The 27,435-nt window shown below is 34.2% G+C and overlaps 1 protein-coding gene across 2 annotated transcripts in view; it reads left to right on the forward strand.

The window, feature by feature from the left end:
* Positions 1-27,435, forward strand: part of LOC118203430 (agrin-like) — a 686,914-nt gene that overhangs the window by 586,068 nt on the left and 73,411 nt on the right. For both annotated transcript variants that reach the window (XM_085810654.1, XM_085810655.1), the window contains exons 16-19: positions 7,474-7,598; positions 9,552-9,659; positions 13,512-13,646; positions 15,646-15,901. In XM_085810654.1, the coding sequence (XP_085666780.1) occupies positions 7,474-7,598; positions 9,552-9,659; positions 13,512-13,646; positions 15,646-15,901 (624 nt within the window). The remainder of the gene's footprint in view (positions 1-7,473; positions 7,599-9,551; positions 9,660-13,511; positions 13,647-15,645; positions 15,902-27,435) is intronic.

The following is a 27,435-nucleotide window of genomic DNA, read 5'->3' on the forward strand; positions in this document are numbered from 1 at the left end:
AACGTGTTCATCTCTGCCTTTATTCTTGGCCGCAGTAGCTTAAGAGAAATGATGATTTGGTTTATTTATATATGGTAAAGCAATCGAGGGCCTTCTTTGTAGATATGTCTTCTTTGAGGGCTTCCCAAGGGAAACTGGCACGTATCCACGTTACATTTGGGAAAACCCATAAAAACATTCCTGTCCAGGTTCCTACAGCACTGAATTTTAAGCTCTGAATATTGGAACTAGGCTAAAATTGGGAATACTTGTTGTGAACAGTTAAAATTTTAACCGTATTTCTTAATCATTTCACTTAAAAATGCATGAGTTGAAGGTTTAACTTACCCGAAACGGGATTTAAAATCCCGCGTTTTATTTCCCAAACCTCAAGTTTATTAGACTAATAAATCGATGGCTCGTTTACCTTTCGTACATTACTATTTATTTAAAATACATTGAAGTAACAATTGTACATACACATTGTACGGATACGTATATTTCCTTTCATACGTTAATAGTTACTTAAAATATATTGAAGCAAAAATTGTACATATACATACTATATTTCCTTTCATACATTAATAGTTACTTCAAATACGTTGAGATTATTATTATATTATTTCGGGTGTATAAATTTATTAATCGCGAAAACGAATTACTCCAATTTTCTCAGCAGTCAGCTATATCAAGCATTTATTTCCTTTCTGTACAAAAAAAAAAAGGTTCTAATTATCTAATACGTATTTTTTGTATTTGCGTAATTTTCACGATGATAATTCCAAATTAGTTATTTTTCCTACTTAATTTGTACTGCATTCATCCACGAAATTAATAAACCTATCACAAGATGTTCACATGTCTTAATAAATGGTTTTATTTTTATTCTCAGCTTCCACACCGAGAAGGGTTTTTACCTGAAATAAAGATTGTGTTTTCCTTGAGGTATAAATAAAAAAATCTTATTAAAATTTAATGCTGAGGTTCGATAGCAGCAATAAACATCCAGTTGCGTTCAAGAACGAAACCATTTTAAAAGCTAATCTAAATTTAAAGATTAGAAGCTTTGAATGTATAATATATTTATAATGTATTTTTAATTATATTAATTGCAACAAGTTGATTCTATTCTCGTCATTCAGGCAGAATTTTGGGAATTTAACTATAATATTTGGAGAAAACGAAATCCTTGTGTTTTGTAAAGCAACAGAAAAAAGTCAGTTGGGTATAAATTAATAATTATGTTATTTAAATATGTGATACTTTTAGACATTAAATAAGTTTGTCAGAAATACTTTATTCTTAGCATTTAATTAGTAAATTTTTTATTATTGTTTTCCTATTTTATTTATTATCAAATAATTTATCTTCTATACTTTCCACATACAACAGTGCTTCTTACGGTTTTAAAAATTAAGATCTCATATATTCGAGAATTCAATACTGGAATAAATATGACTGGTTCTAACACTATATAAGATAGTTCGAATGCAAGGGACCCGGGAAACAAGTTTACCTTTTCAAAGGTCTTTTACTGGAAGAAAACAAATATTTCTCTATGAGTTAGCCTTATATATTTATAAGTTCCGTTGTTTCTATCAGGCAAATGGTTTAGTTGTAGAGACTTTAGGTTAATTAGAAAAGTCGGATAGATGAAAATGAGCGACTGCCTTCGCCGGGAATCGAACCACGTATCTCTGGAATACCAACCCAGTGTCCAGACCACCATACCACGAAGGCTCTCCAAGAAGGTGGGAGAAATACCTTATATAGTAATATATCTGGAAATAAAATTATTTAAATATTTTGCATGTGTCGTTTTGATAAGTTTGGAGTTAACATGCTAGAGGAAGATAACCTGAAATTTCGTTGCAGCCCTAAGCAATAACGAATCCTGTAAATGAAGAAGATCCAAAGATGTTTTGAAAAAACGTCGAAAAATACAATTCTGAAATTATTAAAACTGGAACTTGTACTTAAAAACTTCGGATTTAAAGATGCATTATCACAGTGGTTAAAAATTCGCAGCTTAGAAATTCAAACTATTTTGCAGAATTCCAAGGCCTTCCAACGACAGAGCGATAAAATCTCTGGACACTGGTAAATTTTGTACGGTGTTCGAATTTTGAGGAACGTCTTGGCTGCATGGATATTTTCGAGGTTTCCCCTATGTGTAGCGTGATACGAGCCAGTTTCCATTAGAAAGTTTTCCACAAAGCCATCGCTTTCCTTAGGCAGCTAGACCTCTTGTACTTTGCTATAATTAAGCAAAAACAAAACAAAAAAGGGGCAGAATTCGAAAATCGATTACTGAATAAAAGTTTAAATTATTATGTACTTAACAAACCAAATGTCTACAAATAAGCTAAAGTAGCTTTGAACTGACTGATGGCTTATTGCAGCCTGCTATGAACTATACCATCTTTAAAGGAAAGTCGTATATACGAAACAGTTGCATCTTCCGTTTTCGTATGCTGTTGTATACGTGTCGCCATAATCTAAATAACAACAAAGAGAACAGAGATAAGTCAAAACTCCTCTCAATAAGCCAGTAAAATCTCTTATAACCAAAATCGAGTGTAGAAGGGAGTCTAAATAAGTTATTTCCGAACAGCAAACTCAACAATAGAGTTAGTCTGCTAGAGCTTAATCTCAGCTATACCAAGTCTCAAGTAATAGCTTTCCCAAACTCTTGTCTTTACACCTAGCTCACAACTTTATATTTATAACATTGCTGAGGCCCATCAGTGGCCCAGCGGTAATGTTACTGAACACTGGTAGTTGATCAGGTTCGAATTCTAGCGAACGGGCTGGTTGCATCAGAATTTTTGTTGTTTTCCCTGAGAACGTAGATACGAGTCAGTTAACCTTAGCAAAATCCTCACGAAGGCAGCCCTTCCCTTAGACAGATAGCTGTAGCATATACAAATTGGTGTCCGCCGATAACATCGCGGCAAAAACATCTCGGACGAAAACGTCGCGGAGAAAACAACGCAAGGCGAAAACGTCGTGCTACAAAACATCGTGGGAGAAAACATCGTAAAGAGAAAACATCGCAGTTCTAAAACATCGTGCTACAAAACATCGTCATCGAAAATAAAGCGGTTCAAAAACTTCGCAGTTTAAAAACATCGTCATCGAAAATATCGTGGTAAAAAATAAAGTATCTACAAATCATCGCATGACGATGTTTTCGGCTGTAACCATACAAATTAACCTATACCATTGCTATAAACCATGGTTCTATAGAGACGGTAAATACTTCCTGAACCTATTAGAAATTATCGCTTGGGGATTGTGAAAAGGTTTCCCGAAACTTCCAGAATGTCGTCAAGTTAATGAAAAATCGCTGAGTGCCACAATGTATTTCTGCCCATATATTTAAAGTCTACTTAAGATAGCCTTACAATTAGCACATCAACTGACTCAAACACGTTAAATCAATGTGTGGAGTTCCTCACTTTGTAAATGCTAATTTACAGTGGAACGTGAAGAATCTTAAGAACTAATAAGCGAATAATCGCTTAAGTTCGTGTGACAGGAAACAACAAGATGGAAGGGGAACTAACCCTTTATTATTCAAATAAGATTTAACACAACTCCGTCTTGGAGTATACAATAAAAGCCGACACTTGGACTTTAACTTAAGAGGCTAAGAAGTAAACAAAAACTAATCTAAACTAAAGAGATATAGCCGAAGCTATCAAGACTCTAACCGGGATGACCCATTAACGCTAATTAACTGCGAAGCTATCAAGGGCCTGAGTACGGCCAAGCGTAATAACAGCTTTGAGTGATAGTAGCCAAAGGGCGGACGCGCGCTAATCAGAAACTCTGATTCTCTCTAACTCAGCAAGTAGAACTTCGCGGTTAAATACCGCTCCTCCTCATTATGTATTCAGATGTGACTCTAAAACTACGCTTTGGCCGGAAGTAGTAAGTCCAAGTTCAGAATTTGACAGGAAAGACGTTTAACTCAAAATTTAACTGTTAATAAAATTAGCATAATCCTTACAAATGTGAAATCACCACACCAAATGCACTAAATATAGATCTAAATAAATATAGTACACGGCCGTTCAGGAACTCATAAAAGCAAAATTAGAATTAAATAAACACAAATAATAAAAAAAAAATTATAACATGTTTTTTTCATGCGAAAATTAAGAAAAGATAGTAGTCTACTAATATTTTTTTCTTTGCATTGTATATAAATTGACATATATAAGATAAATATAAATCATATACGTATACAAATAAAACATATTAAAGGATAAAATTTTGTTTATATTCAGGTCAATCCGATAAATGCGTTTCTTTACATATGGATACTCTTTAGAGTCAACAAACAATATATTTTAGACCATCTAACAATGTATTTAAAAACGGTTAATCCACATGCCATTTAATTAGGGTGCTTATTTGATCCTTTTCAGCCTACAACCTTACTTCATGGTTGCTCTTGATGAGTCAATTTATCATGCATATTGCCAATCTGTATTATTTATTTGCTCAACCGGTATAGTGATTAGCGTTGCTGACTGCCATGCCGAAGAGCCCGCGTTCGAATCCCGGAGAAGGCATATGTGTTTGTAAATGTATAGTGTTGGTGCGGTATGGCGGCACTCTAAATATGCGGCAAGCTTTAAGTCCTATCGTGTGGTTTGGTGGAACGGAAGAGGGGTGGGAGACCCTCGGACCCGTCCTCCCGGGGTGCTCTCCATCAAAATTGGGAGCGGAACTGAGCCAAATCGCACTTTCACCTGTTAAGTGCTCAAGGCTATTGCCTACGACATGCGTAATCTTGCGCTCCTTGCCACGAGGAATTTCGTGGGCTTGGGCCGACTACATCATACAAATGAACATTTAACAGCAACAACAACAACATTCATTTGCTATCTACTTTATGTTAAATATGCATATATATATATATATATATATATATATATATATATACAAGAAATATATAATAATTTATTTCCTAAATATATTGATTAGTTGATTATAATTAGGAAATAAATTATTATTAACTAACTTTGCAGCAGTTGAGCAAGTAGTAGTAACTTGTTTTCGCACTAAATGAATTTAAGATCATAGAAGAAATATATATATATATATGTATATGAATATATATAAAATATATATGAATATATATTCATATAATTGAATATATACGAAATACATATATATGAATATACATGAAATATATATATGGGAATACACATATGCATCTGCAATGGATAAATTACATTCCAAGTGCTTTCTTCCTGCTTTCCATCCACTTCATACTTTCTCGCTGCAAATTAAAGTAGTCTAAAGCAAATTAGCATGCTATACCTTCCTCAGCAGGAACTGAACGCTATACAGCTGATGCTGTAGGCATCGGTAACATGTTTTACTAATTGAATAATAATATATGATATGTTACTCTACTATGCAACAGTTTCAAGGATCTATTGAGAATATTAGAATTCTGGATAGACGGCGCAATATTAATTAGTATTGTTTGTGCATTTGTATTGGGAATGATAGTTCGCCATTAGATGGATACAAACTATGAAACCTTACAACTTCCAGGCTCGTAATTATTGAAAAATTGTTTCAGTAACATCCATTTCAACCATCAGCCAAGAGAAAATGAAGCGGGCATTTAATTTGAAGATAGCTTTGATCCACACGGTAATTACTGTTGGCAGCTCAATAAGAAAAGCCTCGCTAAAGATTGCCAACGTCTTTCCCTACTATCTCTTCTCATTTCAGTTCTGAACATCACTTCCTTTGTAATGAAGGCTGTATATTTCCTTAGAAGAGATGGTATAAGGCAAAAATATCTCCTAACTAGCATGTGCATATTGTTGTTGCTACTACGGTGTGTTTTCCTGGAATTAACAAAAATATGGCAATGGATCTTTGGGAATTCAAGTTGTCAGGTAATATCTCCTAAGCTTTATGCCTTTTTAAGTATTTTCTGGCAGTTGTCGCTCGTTTCGGCCGAATGCAAAAAAGACTCAAGGTTATTTCAACTGGCAATCAATACCAAAACAGCATTTTATGTGACATTTATTAAAGATTGTGAATGTAGCTTCTTAGCGGTTTCTCTTTGCCTTAAACTCAAATATCACTCAATTATTGGAGTTTCTAGTTAGTGCAATGTAGCTTTGAACATCTGTAATACGTAAATCTGTCCATAAAAGATTTCTCTATGTGAAATGAAAAAATAAGTAAGATTTAGCACATTTCTTTTATAGCACAGTGAACATTTAGCAGTAATGCAGTAATATGCGTTCTTCAGCGGTATCTTTGCAAACTTGTTTTATGAATTTCCTAGCGTAGGAATTCGTTTTTCGTTGAGATCAGCAACATTTACAGCAGAGGTTTTCCACTTCGTTGCGTTACGCTTACAGGACATTTGGCACTAACATTAAATGGCAAATTATGCTGACGTAAATTCTTTAATTTAACTTTCACACAGATAAAAGGTTGCCATTCAACGTGGCATGCGACGTTTACTTTATTCATCATATTAGAGTTGCAGTAATATATAGAAAAGAGTGATTTAAAAATTAGCAAATATACGTCTTAATGATTTACATCTTTACTTGATCTTTGGCAATATATTTGACTGATTACAATGCGTTTAGTTTAATTTAGTTTGGTTTATTTGATTCTAGCAAAGCACTCAACGACTATATACCTAAGGTGTGTGACGCTTTCATGTAGACTTTTCTGAGAAAGACTAGTTTATATCCAAGTAACACATAGAGAAAACCACGAAAACGCTCATCATGTAGCCAGCCCGTTCGCTTGAAATGGAACCCAGATCAAACTGCCAGTTTTCAGCGACTTTACCGCTCGGCAGATGGTGGTCCTCCGGTTCAATGCATTTAACTATTATAATATATGAATAGGTATAATATAGTCAATATTATTTATGAAAATGTGCGTTATTACCATAATTAACAAGATATCAATATGGCTCTTTACTTAAAACAGAAATTTTGTTTAAAAGAAGATACACTAAGATAGAGAAAGAAGATACTTTGAAAGAATAGATACATTTTTAAAAGAATATTCTTTTTTGCACGTTTTTTTTATTATTTTTTTTATTTTTGTATCCTAGTTTTAAAAATCTATTGAGACTACATTGCATTAGCTTATTCTTCTCTTCTTTATGCCTTAGATGTTCTGAGTATTATTCATAGCCTTTATTTCTATACAATATAATTTATTATTTGGGGAGATGTCACGAAAGAAAAAAAATAAGACTGGACATATCGATGACTGTCGGACGACTGTCGGATATCGACAACATTTTGATAACCATGCTATAACTTTAATGCATCATTCTAACTATTTTATTAGGTTAAAAAGCATTTAGGTTTTTTTATTATTCTCCAATTATAATTCCTATAGCTGTTACTTCAAGTGCTTGTTAATATTAAATTAAGTAAGTAAACAAAATGTTTTCTATTTTAAAATATTTTTCGCTCACAGCATTTTCGAGAACATTGGAATATCCAGAGGTTTGACTGGCTGCATCCGTCGCTTGAGAGTTGGCCAAAAAGATGTGAATTTAACGTACCCTTTATCTAAGGACATAATACAGGGCCAAAATATAAGTAAGTTGTCAAATGTATTTGCATTTTGAGATGTTTATAGTTAGAAAATGTTGCTTTTAGAGCAGTGTATCTGTTGGTAGATCAAAACGTTCAGACACTAGTTTTGCATCTTGCCGACGAGTAGAATTACAGGTTGCGCTCGCAGTACCTGGCTTTCAAACTTGATAAAGCAGTCTGACAAGAAACATCGCGAAACCTCAATAGGGGATATTATGATGTGTTTTATAATCACGTCTGTGGAATATTCTGCGATTATATCATGTGCAGAAAACCGCAACAACGGGCTAATGTGAAATTCAGTATTAAATCGGAGAGGTTGGTTACAAAGATATTAAACAGACATTTAGCAATGAATCGTACGCAATATTTCGAGTTTGACAGGAGCTCCAAAGGAAAAAAGACTTTGAATACTAACACTTTGAAAGACGTTCTACGAGGCACACCCATAAAATTGTGGAACGAATTTGGGATCCTTTGCATGCGGAACGTCGAAGGACATTTAACGATATTGTAAATACTGCATTTATGTCGTATGGGTCATTTCTAACGTCTTGAACGTGAAGCATCGCTTCAGATTCTCGACAACAATGGCTTCTGCCAATGAGCAGTTAAATACTCATTGCCAGTGAGCACATCTGCCAACGAGCACTCCAATGAGCGTAAGTTTCTCGCCAGCCGCAACGTATTATTGCTTCCCTGCCTCTCTTGTTTTCAGTTCCTACCGACTTTATCCTTTCTCTGAAGGTGAAGATGTAGTTGAAAGATTCCACTTTTACACCTTTACCCATATCCAGTGTTCAAAATTTGTGCACGCGCTCATCCAAATTGACCTATACGCCGCTTTCCAGTGGCGGCAGAAACATATAGAGGTATCTGTTTCTCGTCGCAAGGGGCCTATTTCAAAAGAAATGGTGCTTAAAATTAAGCACGAGATACACTTTTAGTTTCTATTATGATATTTTAGTCTGGAGACTTTTTTACCCATCGTTGTTTCAGAATGCAACTGAGTCCCAGTGGTCCTAAGATTCTTGTCGCAGCAAAATGTATAGCTTGAATTATTCTTAAGATTCAGAATCGTTTGTAAAACGATTCCTATTATACTGATTTATACTTGAGTAGCAGTGTTTATTACAAGAACTCAGTCGAGATTTTACGAAACAACTTGACACATGGAGACAAGTAATTGATTCCATAGCTTACAATCACCGCTTGCAATTCACCGGTATGTAACATATGGAGCACACTTTATCAAGTCTTTTAACTGAAGAAGAAATGTTCGGAAGCAGATATAGCTTTGCTTTTGACTCTCGACATAGATTATAAGTTTAGAACGTTAGAAAGACAATCTACGACTTCATTCGTTTTTTGTTCCCCTGATGAATGAATAATTTAAAATGGAAGACATCTTTCAACTATATTAGGAAACTTATTTCTCGCAATTCACTTTCATTCTTCGTCAGTTCATTGCTAGGATGCCTAAGGAAAATGAATCGTAAGGAATGCCTGAGGAAAATAAATCGCAGCAATCTATCGTGCTACATGAGCATCTAGAAATTCAGGTCTGACATTTTTAAAAAATGGTTGTAATTCCTTTAGAATATAGCCAAATCTTATTAATTCCATGAAACGCTTGCACATGAATGCGATGCTTGATGCGATGAACATGTGAATTTGCATCATAGTAACTGTTTTTTTTGTCCATTGTTAAGCGATACTCTGATTTTTTTTTCATAATGATGTATGTATAATTGTTCAATAGTTTTTAGTATGCAATTCTACAGAATCTTAATTAGTGCATTAGAGATATATTAACATCTGCGTAAATATAAGGGCCATTTTTATACGATTAAGAAATATGTCCCTCTTTTTCCGACAAGTTTTTTATAATATTTCTTGATTTGACGCCTTAGAGCTCAAAATTTAAATTAGAAATTGCTGTTATTTTTTAAATAGGGGAGTGTCGCGGACGACCGTGTAATACGATGCCTTGCCAAAATGGTGGGGCATGCATACCAAATGAAGGAGAGACATTCAAGTGCCTGTGCGCTGAAGGATTTTCAGGTAAGTAAACAAAAATAAGAAATATAAAATAAAACATAAATGTGTTAGCACATCGAGGAATTTATAAATATTGTTAAAATATTATTATACAATAGTTACTACAATAATAGTATTATACAAATACAATAATATTAATATACAATTAACTCTGAGAATGCCATCCAAGAAATCTAAGAATGCGTATTTTAATTAGCAGTGTTTTGTAAAGTTGCATAAAAGTACTAGTCGTCGAATTTAATAATAATAGAATTATTATTTAGTGGATTGTGTTCTCATACTCAAAATATCAGTAAATACAAAGAGTTCTTTAAACATAATCACACATTAATCTTAATTTTCCGTTTATTCAATTCTTTCATTTATTAAACATTTTTTGATGATTTCAATGATTTCTACTTAATACGGACTCTTTACAAAAATGTATTTAAAAAATATATTATTTGGCGGATATACGTAACTTGCGCTTTTCTCTTTATGTGTAATTCTCTCGTGTATTACAATATGGATTCTAAAATAAAAAATATCAGTTAAAATAGTTTAATTGAGAAATATTCAACCTATCAATTGAACAAATTCATCTGAGAGTTTAATTCATTCAGTCACTGTTTATGAATTTTTAAAAAGTAGCTTCGATAAACCATCTGCGTTCAATTAATTACTACAAGAATGTCGAGTACAGTTTTATTATAACAATTCAGTTGTTTAATATTTGATTGAACACCAACAGTTATGTTATTTAAATATTTGATTGATTACAAATAAATACATTTTATAAAATATAATGTTATAGAATATTATAATGTTTATAAAAGTGTTATAAAATATAATGTTTGCAAAATCAATCAAATGATAATCTTGGAAACACTAAAAGACAGATTTATTGTCCATGAATTTTACTTTAGACACACAAGTTTAATATTTCAGAATGGAGTTTAGCTTAAGTAGAAAACTTAAATACTTGTGGTAAGAAATTTTAAAACGTTTAAGCTTTATTTTTAAGAATAAGATAAAACAAATATTTCGTAATTATTTTTTAAATAAATATCGACTTTTAAGATATCAGATTAAACCTCAAAATTAATATTTTAACATTTTTGTAATATAGTATATAGTTGTCTGCCAAATTAAGAGAATCTGCAATTTTTTTTTTGTCTTATTCTAATGTTGTATATTTTTACGAAACGTATTGAATCTAAGATACTAATAGTCGTACCGACTAATTATGCAAATATTCAGAGCTCGAATTTGTAAGCGTACACTTGCGTAACCTCCACATAGGTCATGATTGTGGAGGGGATATGTGCGCCACGGGTGTATTTCGACGATCAATATGCTCGTACCCTTTCCGGACATTTGCATGTATATCACAAGAGCTGGGCACATTTTGTAAGGTATCAGGTAAAGTGAGTAGCCACAAACGTTGGCGTGACGCAATGAGATGGAGCACTATCGGTGTGAGGCAGGCCACTCACAAGTGCAAGTGGCTACAGAGCTCAATATAATGCCCAGTTTCATCAACAAATTGTGAAAATAGGTTCAAATGGAGAAGACCTGGACCAGATCAACTAAGATCCACAACTACGAAAGAGGATCGTTATTTAGCACTTTCAGTGCGACGACACAGGATTGCTACAGCTTCACAGCTCTCACGTGAGCTGTATGTTGCCACTGGAACCCGAGTTTCACGGTCTACAGGTGCCCGAAGATTTTGTCGGAAAACGCGCTACTTGCGTTCTGCTAACTGCAGCACACAAGGGAGTGCGTTTAACGTGGTGCAGTAAACATACGCCTTAGACCATACTTCAGTCAAGCACCGTTTTTACAGATGAGTCGAGATTCAACCTACTCTGATTCTCGGTGTACCTGTCCCTGGAAAGAGCCTGAAAAACGATACCATTCTTCTCTCATAAGGGAAAAGTATCATTACGGTGGTGGAGGTGTAATGGTTTGGGCAGGCATTATATTTGATGCCCGCACACCGCTACATGTTTTTTTACAAATGTTCCCTAACTTCTGTGAGGTATAGAGAGGAGATCCTTGAGCCCTATGTGCGACTTTTTACAGGAGCTCAGTTGATCTTGGGCTCCTGCTAATGGACGGAAATTCTCCTCCACATAGAACTCAGTTGATCGACGATTACCTGGAATGGGAGAGTATTCGGGGCATTCGAGGCAAGATCTTCTGACCTTAACCCTATAAAGCATGTTTGGGACGCTCATGAAAGCACACTGCTACAGGGGGACTCTTCAACTGCATCCTCTCCGGCAGACTGCGCTACCTGTCTGGTTGTGAGAGTGGATCATACTCCGTATTAGACTCATTTTCAGTTCGATAGCATAAATCTCAACATTTTAAAGCCAGAGTGTCGCCAAAGTTAATTGTTGTCCTAAGTAGCCGTCAGTATTATATTATAGTGAAATTCAAGGAGTTCCCAATTATAAAACAGATACCCATAGAGTTCAGAAAAAAATGTGTTGAATGCATGTAATGAAGAAATGTAAAAACAGTTTTTATTAATTAAATGTGTAGAATAAAAATTAATTATAAAGTACAAAATATTTTCAATCTCAGAATTGCCTATTATTAACTGAAATTCTTAGAGATAACATAAACAATCGATTAATAAGTACTTTATACGTAGAAATGTATACAGGTAATTTATTCCTCAATATAATAAAACAAAGAAAAGGTACTGTCTCTAGTAAAATCATACGAAAGATACAGGTACCTTAGCTGGCGTGCTATCCTTGCTCTGAATTGTCTGCTAATAAGCATCTATATCAACACTGATTTACACATATATTTCAAGCACTGCATATGAAAAATTAAACATTTCGTCCTCTCGAATCCATCCTCCGGGAGATTCTCGAATTCGTCCTCTGGTGTGCTCTCTCAAAGCTGGGGCGGGACTAAGCAGAAGAGTAGTTTATCACCTGTATTGTGCTCAAGGTTCATGTCGGTGATAGGCGTAAAAATAGGACTCCTTACCACGATAATATTCGTGCGTTTGTTCTGAATATGTCAGACAAATGAGATACAACAGCAAAAATACTATATTTTAATATTCTGTTCGGCAGGTGGCTTTAAGAATCAATTTCTATACATATGGTTTAACATTCTCCTCTGCGATGAAAATTATATTTTTGGAAGTCTATAAAATATTGAATTTATTTTATTAAAAAATGTGATATAAGCGTGATTAACAATTTTCATGATTTTTTACAGCTTTATTTTTTTAACAGAGATTTAAAAGTAGACACATCCTCCAAACTTTTAATTATTCTCTTTCAATGTTATTTTTTATTTTTATTAGATTTTTTTTTCATCAGTGTCACTGATGTTTCATTTAATCAATGTCTCAATCTAAAGTTAAAGGGCGAAACGTCATTGGGACATCACTTTGCGTATACTTCACAGTCATATGATCTTCTATCGCGCTTTCGAGTTTTGCGTTGACTCTGAAAGGAAAGGCTGAAATGAGAACCGTTCTGTTGTACAGCAGATAGAGGGGTTGAACTGCTCGACTTTTAGAAAAGTCTCAACTAAGAAAGCCTAAAATGGGACATAACAGTAGTAAAAGCAAATATTTTAGACACATTTTTCAAAATGCAGATGTTTATTTTCTTTTCCCTCAAGAGCAATAAAACGTACTGTAAAATTTTATGCATGAAGAACATGATTTCAGAACATGATTTCAAAACAGCAGAAATGCAATCATTCATTGCTCTATCATTATTGTTTTAAGTTCCCTCTATGTGTATATACCATTGAACATTTATTCAATTCTATATACGAGTATATGTAGCAGTTTTATTTATAGCTGCGCTTGAGTTTCTTTATTTTATCCTTAAGGGGATATGTGTGAAAAATCTGAAGATCCTTGTGCCAGTTTTCCTTGTGCCAACGGAGCTACTTGCATTTCCCACGCCGACAATGAGTTTACTTGTATATGTGATAAAGGATATAGTGGGAAGTTTTGTGAACATAGTAAGTAAACATCCTATGTTTTCTGTAACAAATTTGCAAAAGTAAATATTTAAAATAAAAAATATTTTTATATTTATGTATTTATGTTTACACATTATGTTCTAAAATTAAGGAATTCAGTATCATAAAAATATAATAAACTGAGAAAAGTAATAGTCTTGAAGTAAAACAAATAATACGCATAGTGTAGCAAACGTAATTAAAAAAATTTTGCATATGCCTGGGCAGCACTTTAACAACTGCGGTATTGTATGCAGAAGTTAAAGGTTTATTAATCAACATGAAGCTTTTGTTGTGTTCTGGATTTTTTTTTTAAATTAGACTAATCTGCCAGATACAATGTGATTTCGAGTGATACTTTAACATTCAAAAAAATGCTGAGTTTTGACGTTCAAACAATTTTATATTACTGAGTAGGTTTAGATCAACTATTCCAGGCAGAAATTCAGAGATTCGACTTTCAAACAATTTAACATTTACTGAGGGGATTCAGGTGAACTATTCCAGCCTTGTCCAAAAATAATCTTTACCGTCTAAGTTTATTGCAGGCAGGCTTTACAATGGAAGCCATTATATTTGGCTACACGGCATCTTATAACACTAGTCATATAGGATAGGAACACTCGCAGAGTGTTGCAAATAGATCTGAATTTTCGTCTTACCAACTTTCATATCATGAAATTTACAGAAGACATTAAAAGGATATTCCTAGGATATATCATGCTCAGAAATGGTATCCTTTGCCCTCACTCACATCAGAGTTATTTCTATGCAACTGTTTTTTAAAGTGTAAATTCTAGCAAAATGACTACGCGTCATGTCGTACCAAAGACACGAAGATTCCGTTGTAAATATAAGCGTAAATTATGAATATGAAAACGGACTCTGTCATGCATTGTGCAGAGAATTGCTTGTACGAAGTGGAACTCCTCTAAATGATGAGATACAGTACTTCTCTCCAGGTTGTACAGACGTTTACAGGCATAACTATTTTAACTATAAGAAACAAATCTGAAAGCTTTCAGATTCGACATTATGCCCTCAGAGGCGCTTTTTAACGTTTTCTATCTTGCCTTTATTTATTAAATATCATGCTCTTCACACTTAAACCATAAAATTCAATTCAAAAGCTATATCGCAAAATAATTTTAAAATGAGCATATCTTTAGAATTTCCGATACAGTCTCGCGCGCTGGAGATATTTTTTTTTCTTTTTTTTCCGTATTGTGTTGCTATTGCTCGCTTTGAAATCGTTGAGTTTCTTAATCAAAAATTTGTCAAAGTGTTATAAAATATGAAATTGATAATAAAACAAAATCCAAATTTCAAATTTGGGCTTCCAGATGCCCATATTTGGAAGGGGATTATGTTATTCAAAATTTGATGGCTGTAGGTACCGTTGTTTTATCACAGTGCGAGAAACATACATACATTTATGCAGATTCGTCATTACTTAACTTCTTCAAATATAACACAGGAGGATAATATTTGGTGGCAGTAGTTTGAAAATAATTACTCATTTACAGTGGAATCGGCGCAAAATGCCAAAATGAAATTAATAGCCCTTCTGAGCTAACGCTCGTTAATAATTACCCATTAACATAAATTTAAATCTGATGAATCAATCTACCGCATCCCGTAGTAATAATTATGCACAAAGCAAAAAAATCGATATTGATTTTTTAAAAGGCATTAAATAAAATAAAATAAAAATTCATCAGAAGGCTCACAGTTTTAAAGAAAAAAAAACACCTCGTATGTTATTGAGCACAGCCAAAACCGCGAAATTGAATCTATTAATTTTCAAAGCCTAAACATTCTAGAGTGGACTAGATAGAGAAAAGCAAAACTCATTTCCATCAGAAATTTAAACATTTTTTATTTTACTAAAAGTAATTATTTATTATAATAAACAAAAATTTAAGATATGAATGCAATTTTACTATATTAACATTCCTTAAATTTGTATTCTTTATTTTTTATTTTATTTTTTTTCCAGAACCGTCCAAGCCAGTTATCATCGAAGAAGTCTACATTCCCGACCTGGACGGGACTGCCTTCCTCGAGTTGCCAACGTTACCGAATGTGGGTCAGGAGTTTGTCATTGAGCTCTGGTTTCTGTCGCGAGCTGACGACGGAATGCTCCTTTACAATGGGCAAGAATCTTTAGGAAGAGGAGACTTCGTGTCTCTTAATTTATTCAATCGATATGTGCAGTTCCTCTATGATCTCGGGAGTGGTGTTGCCAACATCACGTAAGTACGACGCTTTATAACTAAACTTTATACTTACATTTAATCAAAAATACAACGTTCGACCGTATCATTAGAAATCAACAAGTTGTAGTATGCCCAGTTGAATCTTCTTCGATTACAAGAAATGATCAGCAATTTTTGACAATCGAAGAAACCTAAGATCGATCCTTTGCTGGATAACAAAGTGAATCCTTTAAAAACTAATTGTATCCATACTGTTTAATAACATTTCGCTTGAAATGATATTTTATGCTGTAAGTTATAGTAAATAAAAATTACGGTTTTGAAACCTTTTATATATATTTTTCTTTTTGAGGACATCTATATTCTGCATTTAAAATAAAAATATGACAATAAAAATGATGAAATTGTGTGGCAACATATAGCTTGAATACCCTCTGTTTATTTCTTTTTTTATTGTTATTCAGAGTGTAGTCTGTCTTTTTTTCAAGTGATAATGTATGCATTAGTATTTTGATATTTTCTTTATGCCACTTTACATAGAATAAAGAAGTACTGAAACAAGCTTCTGAATTTTCCAGTTGAAAATCTTTTTTAAGCTGATTTTTATTTATAAGATAATTTTTTACCAGTTGGCAACAACAAATCTTATTTTTATTTTCTTAATTGATAAAATTCCATCTTATACTATTTGAAGTTTTGGGATTACAAGTTCCTTGCTGATTAGTTAATTAAATCTTTCTTTTGCTTTTGTCGGTATAGAGACTTATGTATACTTATATCGGTCTTCTATTTCTTTCATACGCTGTAGTAATTTTTTGACTGTATGGTATGTCATTGCAAATTACTAAGTTCCTATTTTTGAAGAAGCAAGAAAGAATTTTTGAAGAAGCAAGAAAGAATTTTTGAAGAAGCACTGAAAGAAATTCATACTATGATTTAGATTTTGCGTTTCCGTTTAAGATATTAAACAATATGTAAGTTTGCGCCTGGCATAGCTGCAATTATTTTTTTAAAAAACCACTGTTAATTTATAACACTTTATCTACCTTTCTTTTACAGCACCCTACAAAAACTACGGTTTCATTACTTCGATCTGAAAGTGCTAGTTCTGGATATCATATATATCAGTTTTCAGCGCAAATGAAGTTTTTCAAAATTCGGAACTTTTATCAGCATTGGCTGCTAAAGAAGGAGCAATGCTTATAAAATTGAAAAATTGTTTCTATGGTGACAGTAATAAGTCGAAGAGATTTTCGAGGTGTGACATTTTATGACTTCCGATAAAGTTTGACACACATTATTAGTAAAATAATTTTCATTTTTAGTAATAATTCACTTCTAAAACGATAATTTACAACTGGTTTTCAAAACTTCCGTTATGGGCATAGGATTCTGAGTGATGAAATTAATGAAGACAACCAAAATCTGCTTGCGAAGCCAGAAAATAGTAGCAGAAAATCATACAGATTATCATGATATAAGGTATATTCTCCATCCTTCCAGCATGCCTTCGTGGTGTAATGATAGCACACTCTACGCGTATTTGAGAGGTCCAGGGCTCAAGTCCCGGCGAAGACACTGCTAATTTTTCAATTATTCAGCATAAAAATACCTAACCACTCTACAGTGTCACGTAGGATAAACGTAAAGAATCTTTGAAGATTTCAAAGCCCAAATGCATTGAAATTTGCATGATCACTTCAAAGTGAAATATATATGTGCGCATTGAGTCCACACAAGTTTTAACTCAAGCTCGAAAGGATGCTCGTATCAAAAGGTGAAAATAAAATCTCAAAAGATTCAAATTTAAAGCGATAAAAGCTGTCTTTGACATTGTAACAGGTGACGATACGTGGAAATTTCCTTGCACCGGAAACTAAAGAATATTCTATTGTTTAGATATTTTAAAATAAATCAAATTTTATGAAGCAAGTATCTTTACAAAAAAAGTTCAGTAAAGATTCTTGTATCTTGTTAAAGCAAAACTCACAGAGTACATTTAAAGCATGCAGTACATTTCAAAACTAAAGCATGATGAAACAGAATTATGGAATATTTGTTTATTTTTTCTTGATTTAGCCTTCAGTAATGTCTCTTTTTCTCAACAATCAAAAATAAACTGCATGATCCTTGACTTACTAGTTCGGAAGGAGTTGTTGTCTCTTATAAATCAAATGTTTCTGATATAAAAATTACTGAATAATACAACTTTCCTTAAAACTAGTCTATTCGAATGGGAAAATGTATTTATGATAAAAGCGTATGTTTTGAAAAGTAATAAAGCGATGAAAAGTAATAAAGCGTACAAAATGCTTTGTATTGTTTTCTAAACTTCCTAAACATTGGCGGCCTAAGTATGCAGCAAAGGATTAGTAGTTGCAAGTATTGTAGTCCAACAATTACTTTATATGATCTTTATTAATTGAGTTATTAAAAGACGTTCCAAAAAATCGAAGGACGGATTTTCCATCATGAGAGTATGTACAGAAGAAAGCCATATTCCTTTCAGGTATATATTTCTTAAATAAAAATCAGTTTCGCACAATACTAACTGTAGCTGTGCGAAAGTAACCAAATTACTATTCTTACTATTCTATCGAGTCGCTGCCGAAATTGCTATATGTGATGTGTATGTTCGACAAGCATATATCATAAATCATGGGAGAAAAAAGAAATCCACAACGGAATACAATTTCAAGACCTGTTGTTGTAAACCCTTCCTCATATTGCATGCTTTGGTCCGTCTAGAGTCAAGATAGCATACTGAATACAATGGACCATGAGAACATGTAATCTTCTGAATTTTCTCTTCGCCAGCTCATGTACGACAAATTTTTTTCGCAGGTATCAATTCTGAAAGTAAATAAATTATGATGCTTCTTTTTAAAATATTTTTGCAATTAATTATGCTTTTAATACGGATGCGTAGTGATACATTTTAATTAGATGCTACTGCAATGGTTCTATTCCATACATAATAAAAAAAAAAAAGATTTCTTTATTCAAACGTCCGTGATTCTTATTGCCGGATAGAGGGAAAAATTTCAGAATTGTAAACAGATGTATGCTGTTTCCATTTACATTAAAAACATGAAAATGTATCAAAATTTCTTCTTTCTTGTTAAGGAGCTCGCCGGCGGCCAAGCGGTGAAATCTGGCAGTTCGGTCCAGAATTCGAATTCCGGTGAAAGGGCTGGCATTTTCATGGTTTTCTCCATGTGCAATGTGTATACGAGCCAGTTTCCTGTAGATAGTCCTCCACGAAGGCATCCTTTTTCTTAGGCAGATAACCCTTGTATACAGGGTGATTATAATTAAAGTTTAAGTTTCAAAACGCTATAAAAAAAGAACCACTGATGAAAATGATGTGAAATTTGAAAGGAATGTTATTGAAAAAGGCGGAAAGCGTATGGCAGAAGAAAAAATTTAGTTTCAAAAGTTAGCAACAGATGACGCTGTAAGCGGCAGAATCACGACGAGAAACGAGAAATGATTCGTAAAACAATGGCTAAGGTGGAAGTTACACATTAAAACGCATTGACAAATTATAATTGTTGAATAATTTTATTTGCATGACTGTACATATCACATCGAAAGGGACAAATCGGTTTCAAGAGTTTTGCGGCGACATACCGCATAAGAACCATTCATCAAAGAAGTTCGGAACTGTCGCAAAACATGTTCAATATGGTGTCCACCGTTGTATGCAACAAGTTGAAAGTGACAAACAGCATGTTCCACAACGGATCGCAGTGTCTCCGGGGTGATGTTCAGAATGTGTTGCGAAATGCGTGCCTTTAATTCCGCTAAATTTGCAATTGGAGCACGGAACACAACATCCTTCAGATACTCCCACAGCCAGAAATCACACGGAGTAAGATCAGGCGATCGGGACGGCCAGGATGTAGGGAAATGACGGCTGATAATTCGAGCATTTCCGAAATGACGCCTCAGCAGCTGTTTCACGGGATGTGCAATGTGCGGAGGAGCGCCATCTTGCATAAAAATGATTTCATCCACACATCCATGCTGTTGCAGAACTGGAATCACGTGGTTGCACAAAAGAGACGCATACCTCTGACCAGTGACGGTTGCGGGAACAGGACCGGAAGCACTCGTTTGCTCGAAAAAATATGGTTGTAGGATGAATGATGCCGTAAAGCCACACCATACCGTTACCTTTTCAGGATGAAGTGGTACGGGGTGCGTTGCCAGTGGATTTTCTGTTGCCCATATTCGACAATTCTGGGTATTCACGTATCCTGTCAGATGGAAATGGGCTTCATCTGTCCACAAAATTTTCCACGGCCATTCATTATCCACTTCCATGCGAGCCAGGAATTCTAACGCAAACGTCTCCCTAGCTGTCAGGTCAGACGGAAGCAACTCCTGCACATGGCCATTTTTGTACAGATAGCATTGCAGGATGTTTCGTACAATTTTCAGCACTGTGCTCATAGGCCTGTCCAATGTTCGGACAATTCCTCGTGCACTGCACGGTTGCACACCACCGGCCGACCCCTCCTGTAATGCTGTGGCCACTTCTTCAACTACCGTCGAATGCACTCGGTTTCTCCCTCTACCAGATTGCACATCAAACGAACTTGTCGTTTCGAATTTTTGCATCATTTTCCTTAGACCTACGACACTCATTAGACCAACGCCTTCTTTTATACCGTTCAGTGTCCTGAATTTTTGCAGAGCTACTCTTGACAATCATCATTCTTGTAATACAGCTTTACCAGCAGAGCGCGGTCCTGCAGTGAAACACCCATGGCGAACGTCTGAGACGCGAAATGAGGAACAGCCTGGTACCTGGTGGCTTTATAACACTGAAATTTAACTAACATTTTAATTTACGTCTTCTTTCGCTTGCAGCGCCATCTGTTGCTAACTTTTGAAACTAAATTTTTTCTTCTGCCATACGCTTTCCGCCTTCTTCAATAACATTCCTTTCAAATTTGACGTCATTTTCATGAGTGGTTCTTTTTTTATAGCGGTTTGAAACTTAAACTTTAATTATAATCACCCTGTACTTTGCCGTAATTAAATAAACCAAACCTTTCCTGTTAGAAAATTAAAACTGTAATTTAATCGAATTTAGATAACTTAAAGAATGCTTTTTAAAAAAGCAAGCAGCAATTACTTCTCAATAAATTATCTTTAAAAAATTATATGACGCAAGCATAATAAATCTGAAGTGTCAAACTTATATTAATTCAGAATGAGTTTCGTAGTAAAATAAAAATTATAAAGGTAACAGTGAAGGTTTTTTCGCTCTTCATGCGCATAATATTTCTCTTCATAACCATCTTTCTTTCGAGTCCCTTAATCTCCAAAAAACGTTTAATATATAAAACATTTAGATGAAAAGTTTACAATCTTCAATAACAGTTTATTTAATAATACAGATTGTCGAACTAAAGCTTTGAAAATTTTCTAGTGTTACAAATAAGATTATGTTTTTCACTCAAGGCTGTTTCAGAAAAGTTAGATTTACTAAAGCAGTATAGTTAAAAAAGGGTAGATTATTTTCAATCATCCATCATACTTGTCAAAATGTTTCAAAATCTCGAATAAATGGCATGAGTGTTCATATTTTTTTAACATTCTTCAAAATGTTCTTGGTTGGAGCCTAAACTTTTACCTTATTTAAGTAAAAAAAAATCCCACCAACGAGATAGGTTTTCATTCTTTGATAGATCTTGCGCTATATTCAGCTGATGGTATGTTTACTTGATAGAAAAGGTATACATCAACCTTAGGCGAATAATTCCATCTTTTGATTTAGTTTTGCTTATTCTTCAAAACGAAGTCTAAATTAAAACGTGAAGATTATAAGGTATTTTCTCCTTCCTTTCTGCATGCCTTCGTGGGGTAACGGCAGCACACTCGGTGCGTATTCGGGACGTCAAGGTTCAAGTCATGGGGAGGGCATTGCACATGTTTCTTTTCTCTTGCTTCCAAAACAAATACTAATGACTATGCAGTGGCGTCAGAGTTAAAAGATAGTGGATGATGATTCTTTACCACCAAGATTTGGCGACTGGATCCACTATTCTCCAGTCAGCCTTCAAAAAGAGGATTATATAAGGTATTTTTTCCTTTCTTTCTGCATTCCTTTATGGTGTAACAGTAGCGCACTCTGCACGTATTCGAAGGGTTAAGGTTCTAGTCCCAGCGAGAGCATTACTCATTTTTCATGTCTCCTTCAAAATTACTGTAATGGCTGTACAAGATATTTAAAAAGCATTTGGGAAATAAAGAATGAGATACATTGGGGGGGGATGTATTTCATAAGATACATTGTACGCACAGTTTAAATAGCTGGTCAAGGAATTTTCCTGCATTGAATGTTCAGGAAACCACGCTAGCCGCAAAATGCATAAACTGTATTATTACGTAATAATGCCTTTCTCGTTTACCCTACTGGCCCAAACGAAAGTCGATGTCTTTATTCCTAAAATTGTCATTCTGGCATACCAGGCTTGTATACGTAGCTAGAAATTTACAAAATATATCAATGAAATTTGCTACTTATTACATAAAGTGTAATAAAGCATATTTTCTAATTTTAACTTTTAAGTTATGGCTTCCAGGGTATTTTGACCAGTTAATTATTTCTATTATGTTTTAAAAATCAAGTTAAATAAATCAATATGTAAATCAAGGTCAGTTAATAAATCAACGTAACAGTTAAATAAATCAAGGTCGTTCATGTTGGGCCTGACTTATAAAGAAGTTTTTTTTCCCTCTCCTTGCAAAATAACTTTCAAAAATGCAAATTTTCTTTCTATTTGAAGCTCTTTGCTAATCAGTCTAATACAGTGCGAAAGCAAGCCCTTTCAGTTTTTACTCGGAGTTCCATTTCGACTGTGTGGCAATGGACGCCAGCTAAAAAGGCTATGAATAATCTATTTGCCCTCTCTCTTATTTTGATATTGCATTGAAGGAAGCTTTAGTGAATGTAAAAGAGCGAAAGGTGTATGGCGACTATTCTTCATCTTCTTTGCATACCATTTCCGAAGCATTGTTTTAGTGCCTCTTCATCTAATTATTCTTATGATTTTCGCATGTTAATTACATTAACACTTGCCGATCCTTAAGATTATATATTTCACCTTATAATACTATGGTTTTCTAGAAACAGAAAATATTTGTGAAAGGTTCGAACCTGGACTTCTCGAAATACGCACCGAGTGTGCTACCCTTACACCACGAAGCCATACAGAAAGGAGGGAGGAAATACCTTATGTACTCCCCTTTTTAAAATTCGAAACTGAAAATATTTTTGAAAGTTAAGTTTTCAGTTAATGGACCCAGTAACCAAATGCCGGTGGAAAAAAATCGTCATCCACCATCTTTCAGTTCGGGCGCCACTGTAGAGTTTTTTAGAATTTTTTAACGTAAGATATGAAAAACGAGCAATGTCCTCGCCGGGACTCTTAAGATCGACCTCTTAAATACTCTCCGAGTGTGCTACCGGTTACACCACGAAGGAACGCACAAAGAAGGGAGAAAATATCTTATATTCCTACAATCTAAATCATAAGACTTGATCAGTAAAGTTATCATGGCCTGTGATTTTCGGACTTTTGTGGATGGCAGTGAGTTATCTACTAGTAATAACTAACTAAAATGCTATGCAATTAATAATTCATTAATATTTATAAAACTTTCAGTTAAAAGATGACAAGCAGTTAACACATTTCTTGGAAATTTCACAGCTACTCTTTGCAGAATAGCAGCCTGACTCAAGGTTTTCATGTAAAAAATACTCTTACGAACTTTTGTATAACTGTATATCATTTTAGCGAAGCTTTGTTTAAAATTGTAACATGTTTTGTGTAAGGTAATATGAAATGTTTGGAAGAGACGAAGCTCTCCCGGAAAAATAAGTTACAGGCGGCAAGTCTTTTTAACATTGACAAAATAGATATCTCACTAAATTGGCGGCGATGGTTTTGGCAATTAATTTTTTGTCGGCAAATTTGGCTATAAATCGCCAAAAGTCTCTAAATTTGGTGACCATTTGGCGACATTTTGGTGTGGTCCATGTATAACAGTAATTTGTATTGTTATTGAATAAACGTAATTAATCTGTATATGTAATTGTAACCGTATCTGGCCACCACATGCATTCGAGTCGTTTCGAGAAGTCGAAGGATTAGAGACTTCTCAGTAGCCGAGGGAAATCTATATAAGACCGAAGAGAGCAGAGCATCTTCTTTTTTTTTTCTTTTTTTTTTTTTTTTTTTTTTCCCTCCATCTAAACCAGAGTCTTAGTGCCCTATCAGATTACTCTCTTCCATCAGTAAAATCTGTGAAGCTATCCTACACATGAGAATCAAGGACTACATAGAAAGCAATCATATCATCAGACCACATCAGTTTGAATTTATGAAACAACTTTCAACAACTAACCAGCACTAACGAGTAGTAGAAACCAACTCCGGGGAAATGGCAACACGCAAGATCACTGGAGGACTGTTTCTAGACATTGCTAAGGCTTCTGATCGAGTCTGGCGTGATGCTCTCACCTACAATTTATAATGTTGATGATGTAGCCTGGGCTTCCCAGGCTACATCATCAACATTATAAATTCCTACCTAACTGGTAGACACTTCGTCATTCACGTTTCTGGCACAAACTCCACAAGCCATGCCATCCAGGCTGGCGTTTCATAAGGGTCCTTACTTGGACCCACACTTTTTAATATTTACGTGAATGACATACCATCCACACAGGACACAACATTAGCTATGTAAGCAGACGACACTGCGATCCTAACACAAAGTGCATTCGTAGGTCCAGTTATTCAACGATTACAAAACTACATCCATACTTTAGAGACTTGACTTACAAAATGGAAAATTCAAGGCGAGGCAGGTCACTTACCTTGCGGTGATCCTCAACAAAACTCTTACATGGGCCCCACAGATTGCATCTATTATCCAAAAGTTTCGAGTTCGTAAAGCTAAACTATACCCTTTAATTGCTCGAAACAGTGTTTTATCAATTGACAACAAGTTACTCATTTATAAGTCCGTTCTCCGTCCTATACTAAAAAATGTAAGAGAAAAAAATTACAGACTTGCCAAAATTCTATTTTTAGACAAATAATTACAGTGGATTGGCATATCCGCAACAATAGAATTCATGAAGAACTGAGTATGGAGCAACTACGTTCACATTATTATAAACTTGCTAAAAGTTTTCATGAGAGACAAAAAACAATTAACCCGGCCATTAAGATTTGCAATTATGACTACAAAGACCTAGCAAATATGGACAGTCCCATGGCCCAACTGAATGCATATATTATGTAATATATATTATAATGCCTTTACGGTTTATGTTAATCTTTTCTTGTTGTATCTGCTATGCATTCTTTTAGTCTTACGTTCATAGAATTTTTGTCTTACTTATCGGATTCAAATAACCAGTGTTCGCCTAACCTTGCCTCATTCATTTGACATTGCTTAACATTTTAATTACCACTTCCTAACTTCTCGCTTAAATATAAATTATTAATTGTTAATTATTAATTATTAATTTTATATCTTTATTATAAAAAAAATTCTTTTAGATATCTTTAAGTTATTTCATCGTACCATTCTCAATTTGTAAACTATTCTACAAGGGGTAGAGCCTTATCGCTCAGGTACCTTGGTGTATCAAACACCGTTCCACGAGAAGGAACATCAGTTTTTCAGTTGTTTGTTCAGAGTTATCTTCGGAGTACTTAGATTATCTCTGATTATCTTTGGAGCACTTAGATTGAGGTTCGCTCTTTAGATTCACTCAGCCCTACATTTTGATTAACGTTCTTAGTAGTTTGAAGTTTAACTATTGATTGTGTTATGTGATACTGAGAAGAAATAGTATTTTTGTAGAGTATTTTTGTGGAAAGTTCTAGAACTGTAAAGCGTTTCATTTCGTAAAATAAAATTTTACAATCTTTCATCTGCTCTGTGTGCATTTAATCCATTACGAACTCGTACATACGCAACAATACATTTACCTGAATACGATTGTTTGGATCTGTCTATACTTGACAACCAGTTTATCAAACGGATTTCTCTAAAGTTAAACTGTGGCGGTAAGTGCACAGCAGAAAATAAGCAAGAAAATAAATCTCTTCAGAGCACGTTAAAGTACACTTTTCCTAATAGCAATTAATACAAGCTTATTTATACCTTCTCTAAAGTCATATTCGAGGCACGTAATTCAATTCTTTCTTCAAAATGCGTTTTTTGTGCATGAAAAGTCAGAATAAGCACAAATTTTAAATTAGAGTAATAATAAACAAACAAAGCAAAATAATCAGCTTTATGCAAGACCAAAGCAACACTTCTTTTCTGAACAAAGCTTGTAAATCTATCATGACCAAGAAAAAGCTTCTTTCAAAGCAACAATACGTTTTACCGATGTCATTTTTTGTTGGATAGGTTCTATCCTTCCACACAGTGAGCAATCCTTTGGCTCCTAATAACTATTTTATGCTTGCAAAGAACGCCGTTCTCTCATTTATAGCCATCACGGAAAAGTACAGCTGACTCTTCTCAAACAAAGAGATTCGTTTCGTAGCGAAATAATTTATAACAATCGTGAAACAAAGTAGGAATTTTGAATGAGACGCATCTGTTTCACAAAGACTGCCAGAAGCTTTCCTCTTCCTAAACTTCTTTGTCGTTGAGAGAGCGATTCATCATACGAAGGCAGATGATCGATACTCAAGAGGGAAAAGGAAAATTCCACTTTTTCCCAACATTCTGTATTTACTCGAATTAAGCTTGAAACATTGGAATGCTTTCGTATGCATTTCTCTACTATGTTGCTATATTTCTACGCTTGGGACAAAACTAACGTGAAAAGAGAAAGTTTCACTGTTGAGAATTTAAAGTAAAAACAGTCAATATCAGCTACTTTTTAATTCTGAAAGATCAAGGGTTGGGATGTAGGTGAAAGCAATGAATAAAATGAGCAATGAAACGTATATTTGTGTAATTTTATGAATTCTTTTTGTTATCTTAATCTCCTAATTTGATAACACAGTAGAAATATACAAACAAACTCGTTTTATTTTAATTTATTCATTTAGAGGCTTATTCGTTAAATAACATTTCTAGATATAACTTATCTTCCCCCTGGGTAAATCAAGTAAGAGATTATTTTTTTCCAAGTGTATGTTATTAAATTTCTGAAATATTCGCAATATACGACTTTGTTCATAATATGTAGTGATCTTCGTTTTTTCGTTTCCGAATTTTTTTGTTTATAGTTTTACGTCAAAAATAGGATCAAGATCTAAGTTAATTCTTTTGAAAACGGTCAAAAGACTTCTAATACACTGTCGATGTATCCTTATATCAAAATGTTTCTTTATACATCATTTGACAAATATTTTGATGGTATTTCGTTACTTATTTAATCCATACTGTGTTTTTGTTCCCTTCTTGTTTTAAGTAGTTAAGATTAGCAGTTTAACGCGAGCTTGAATGTAGGCGAAGGAGCCCCTTCATGGCTGGTTTTCGAAGCTTACTTCATTTGCAACAACGAGTCAGTT

This window comes from Stegodyphus dumicola, chromosome 2, assembly GCF_044657685.1.
Source record: "Stegodyphus dumicola isolate Sdum_Otavi_A_Nest chromosome 2, ASM4465768v1".
In the NCBI taxonomy this organism is placed as follows: domain Eukaryota; kingdom Metazoa; phylum Arthropoda; class Arachnida; order Araneae; family Eresidae; genus Stegodyphus; species Stegodyphus dumicola.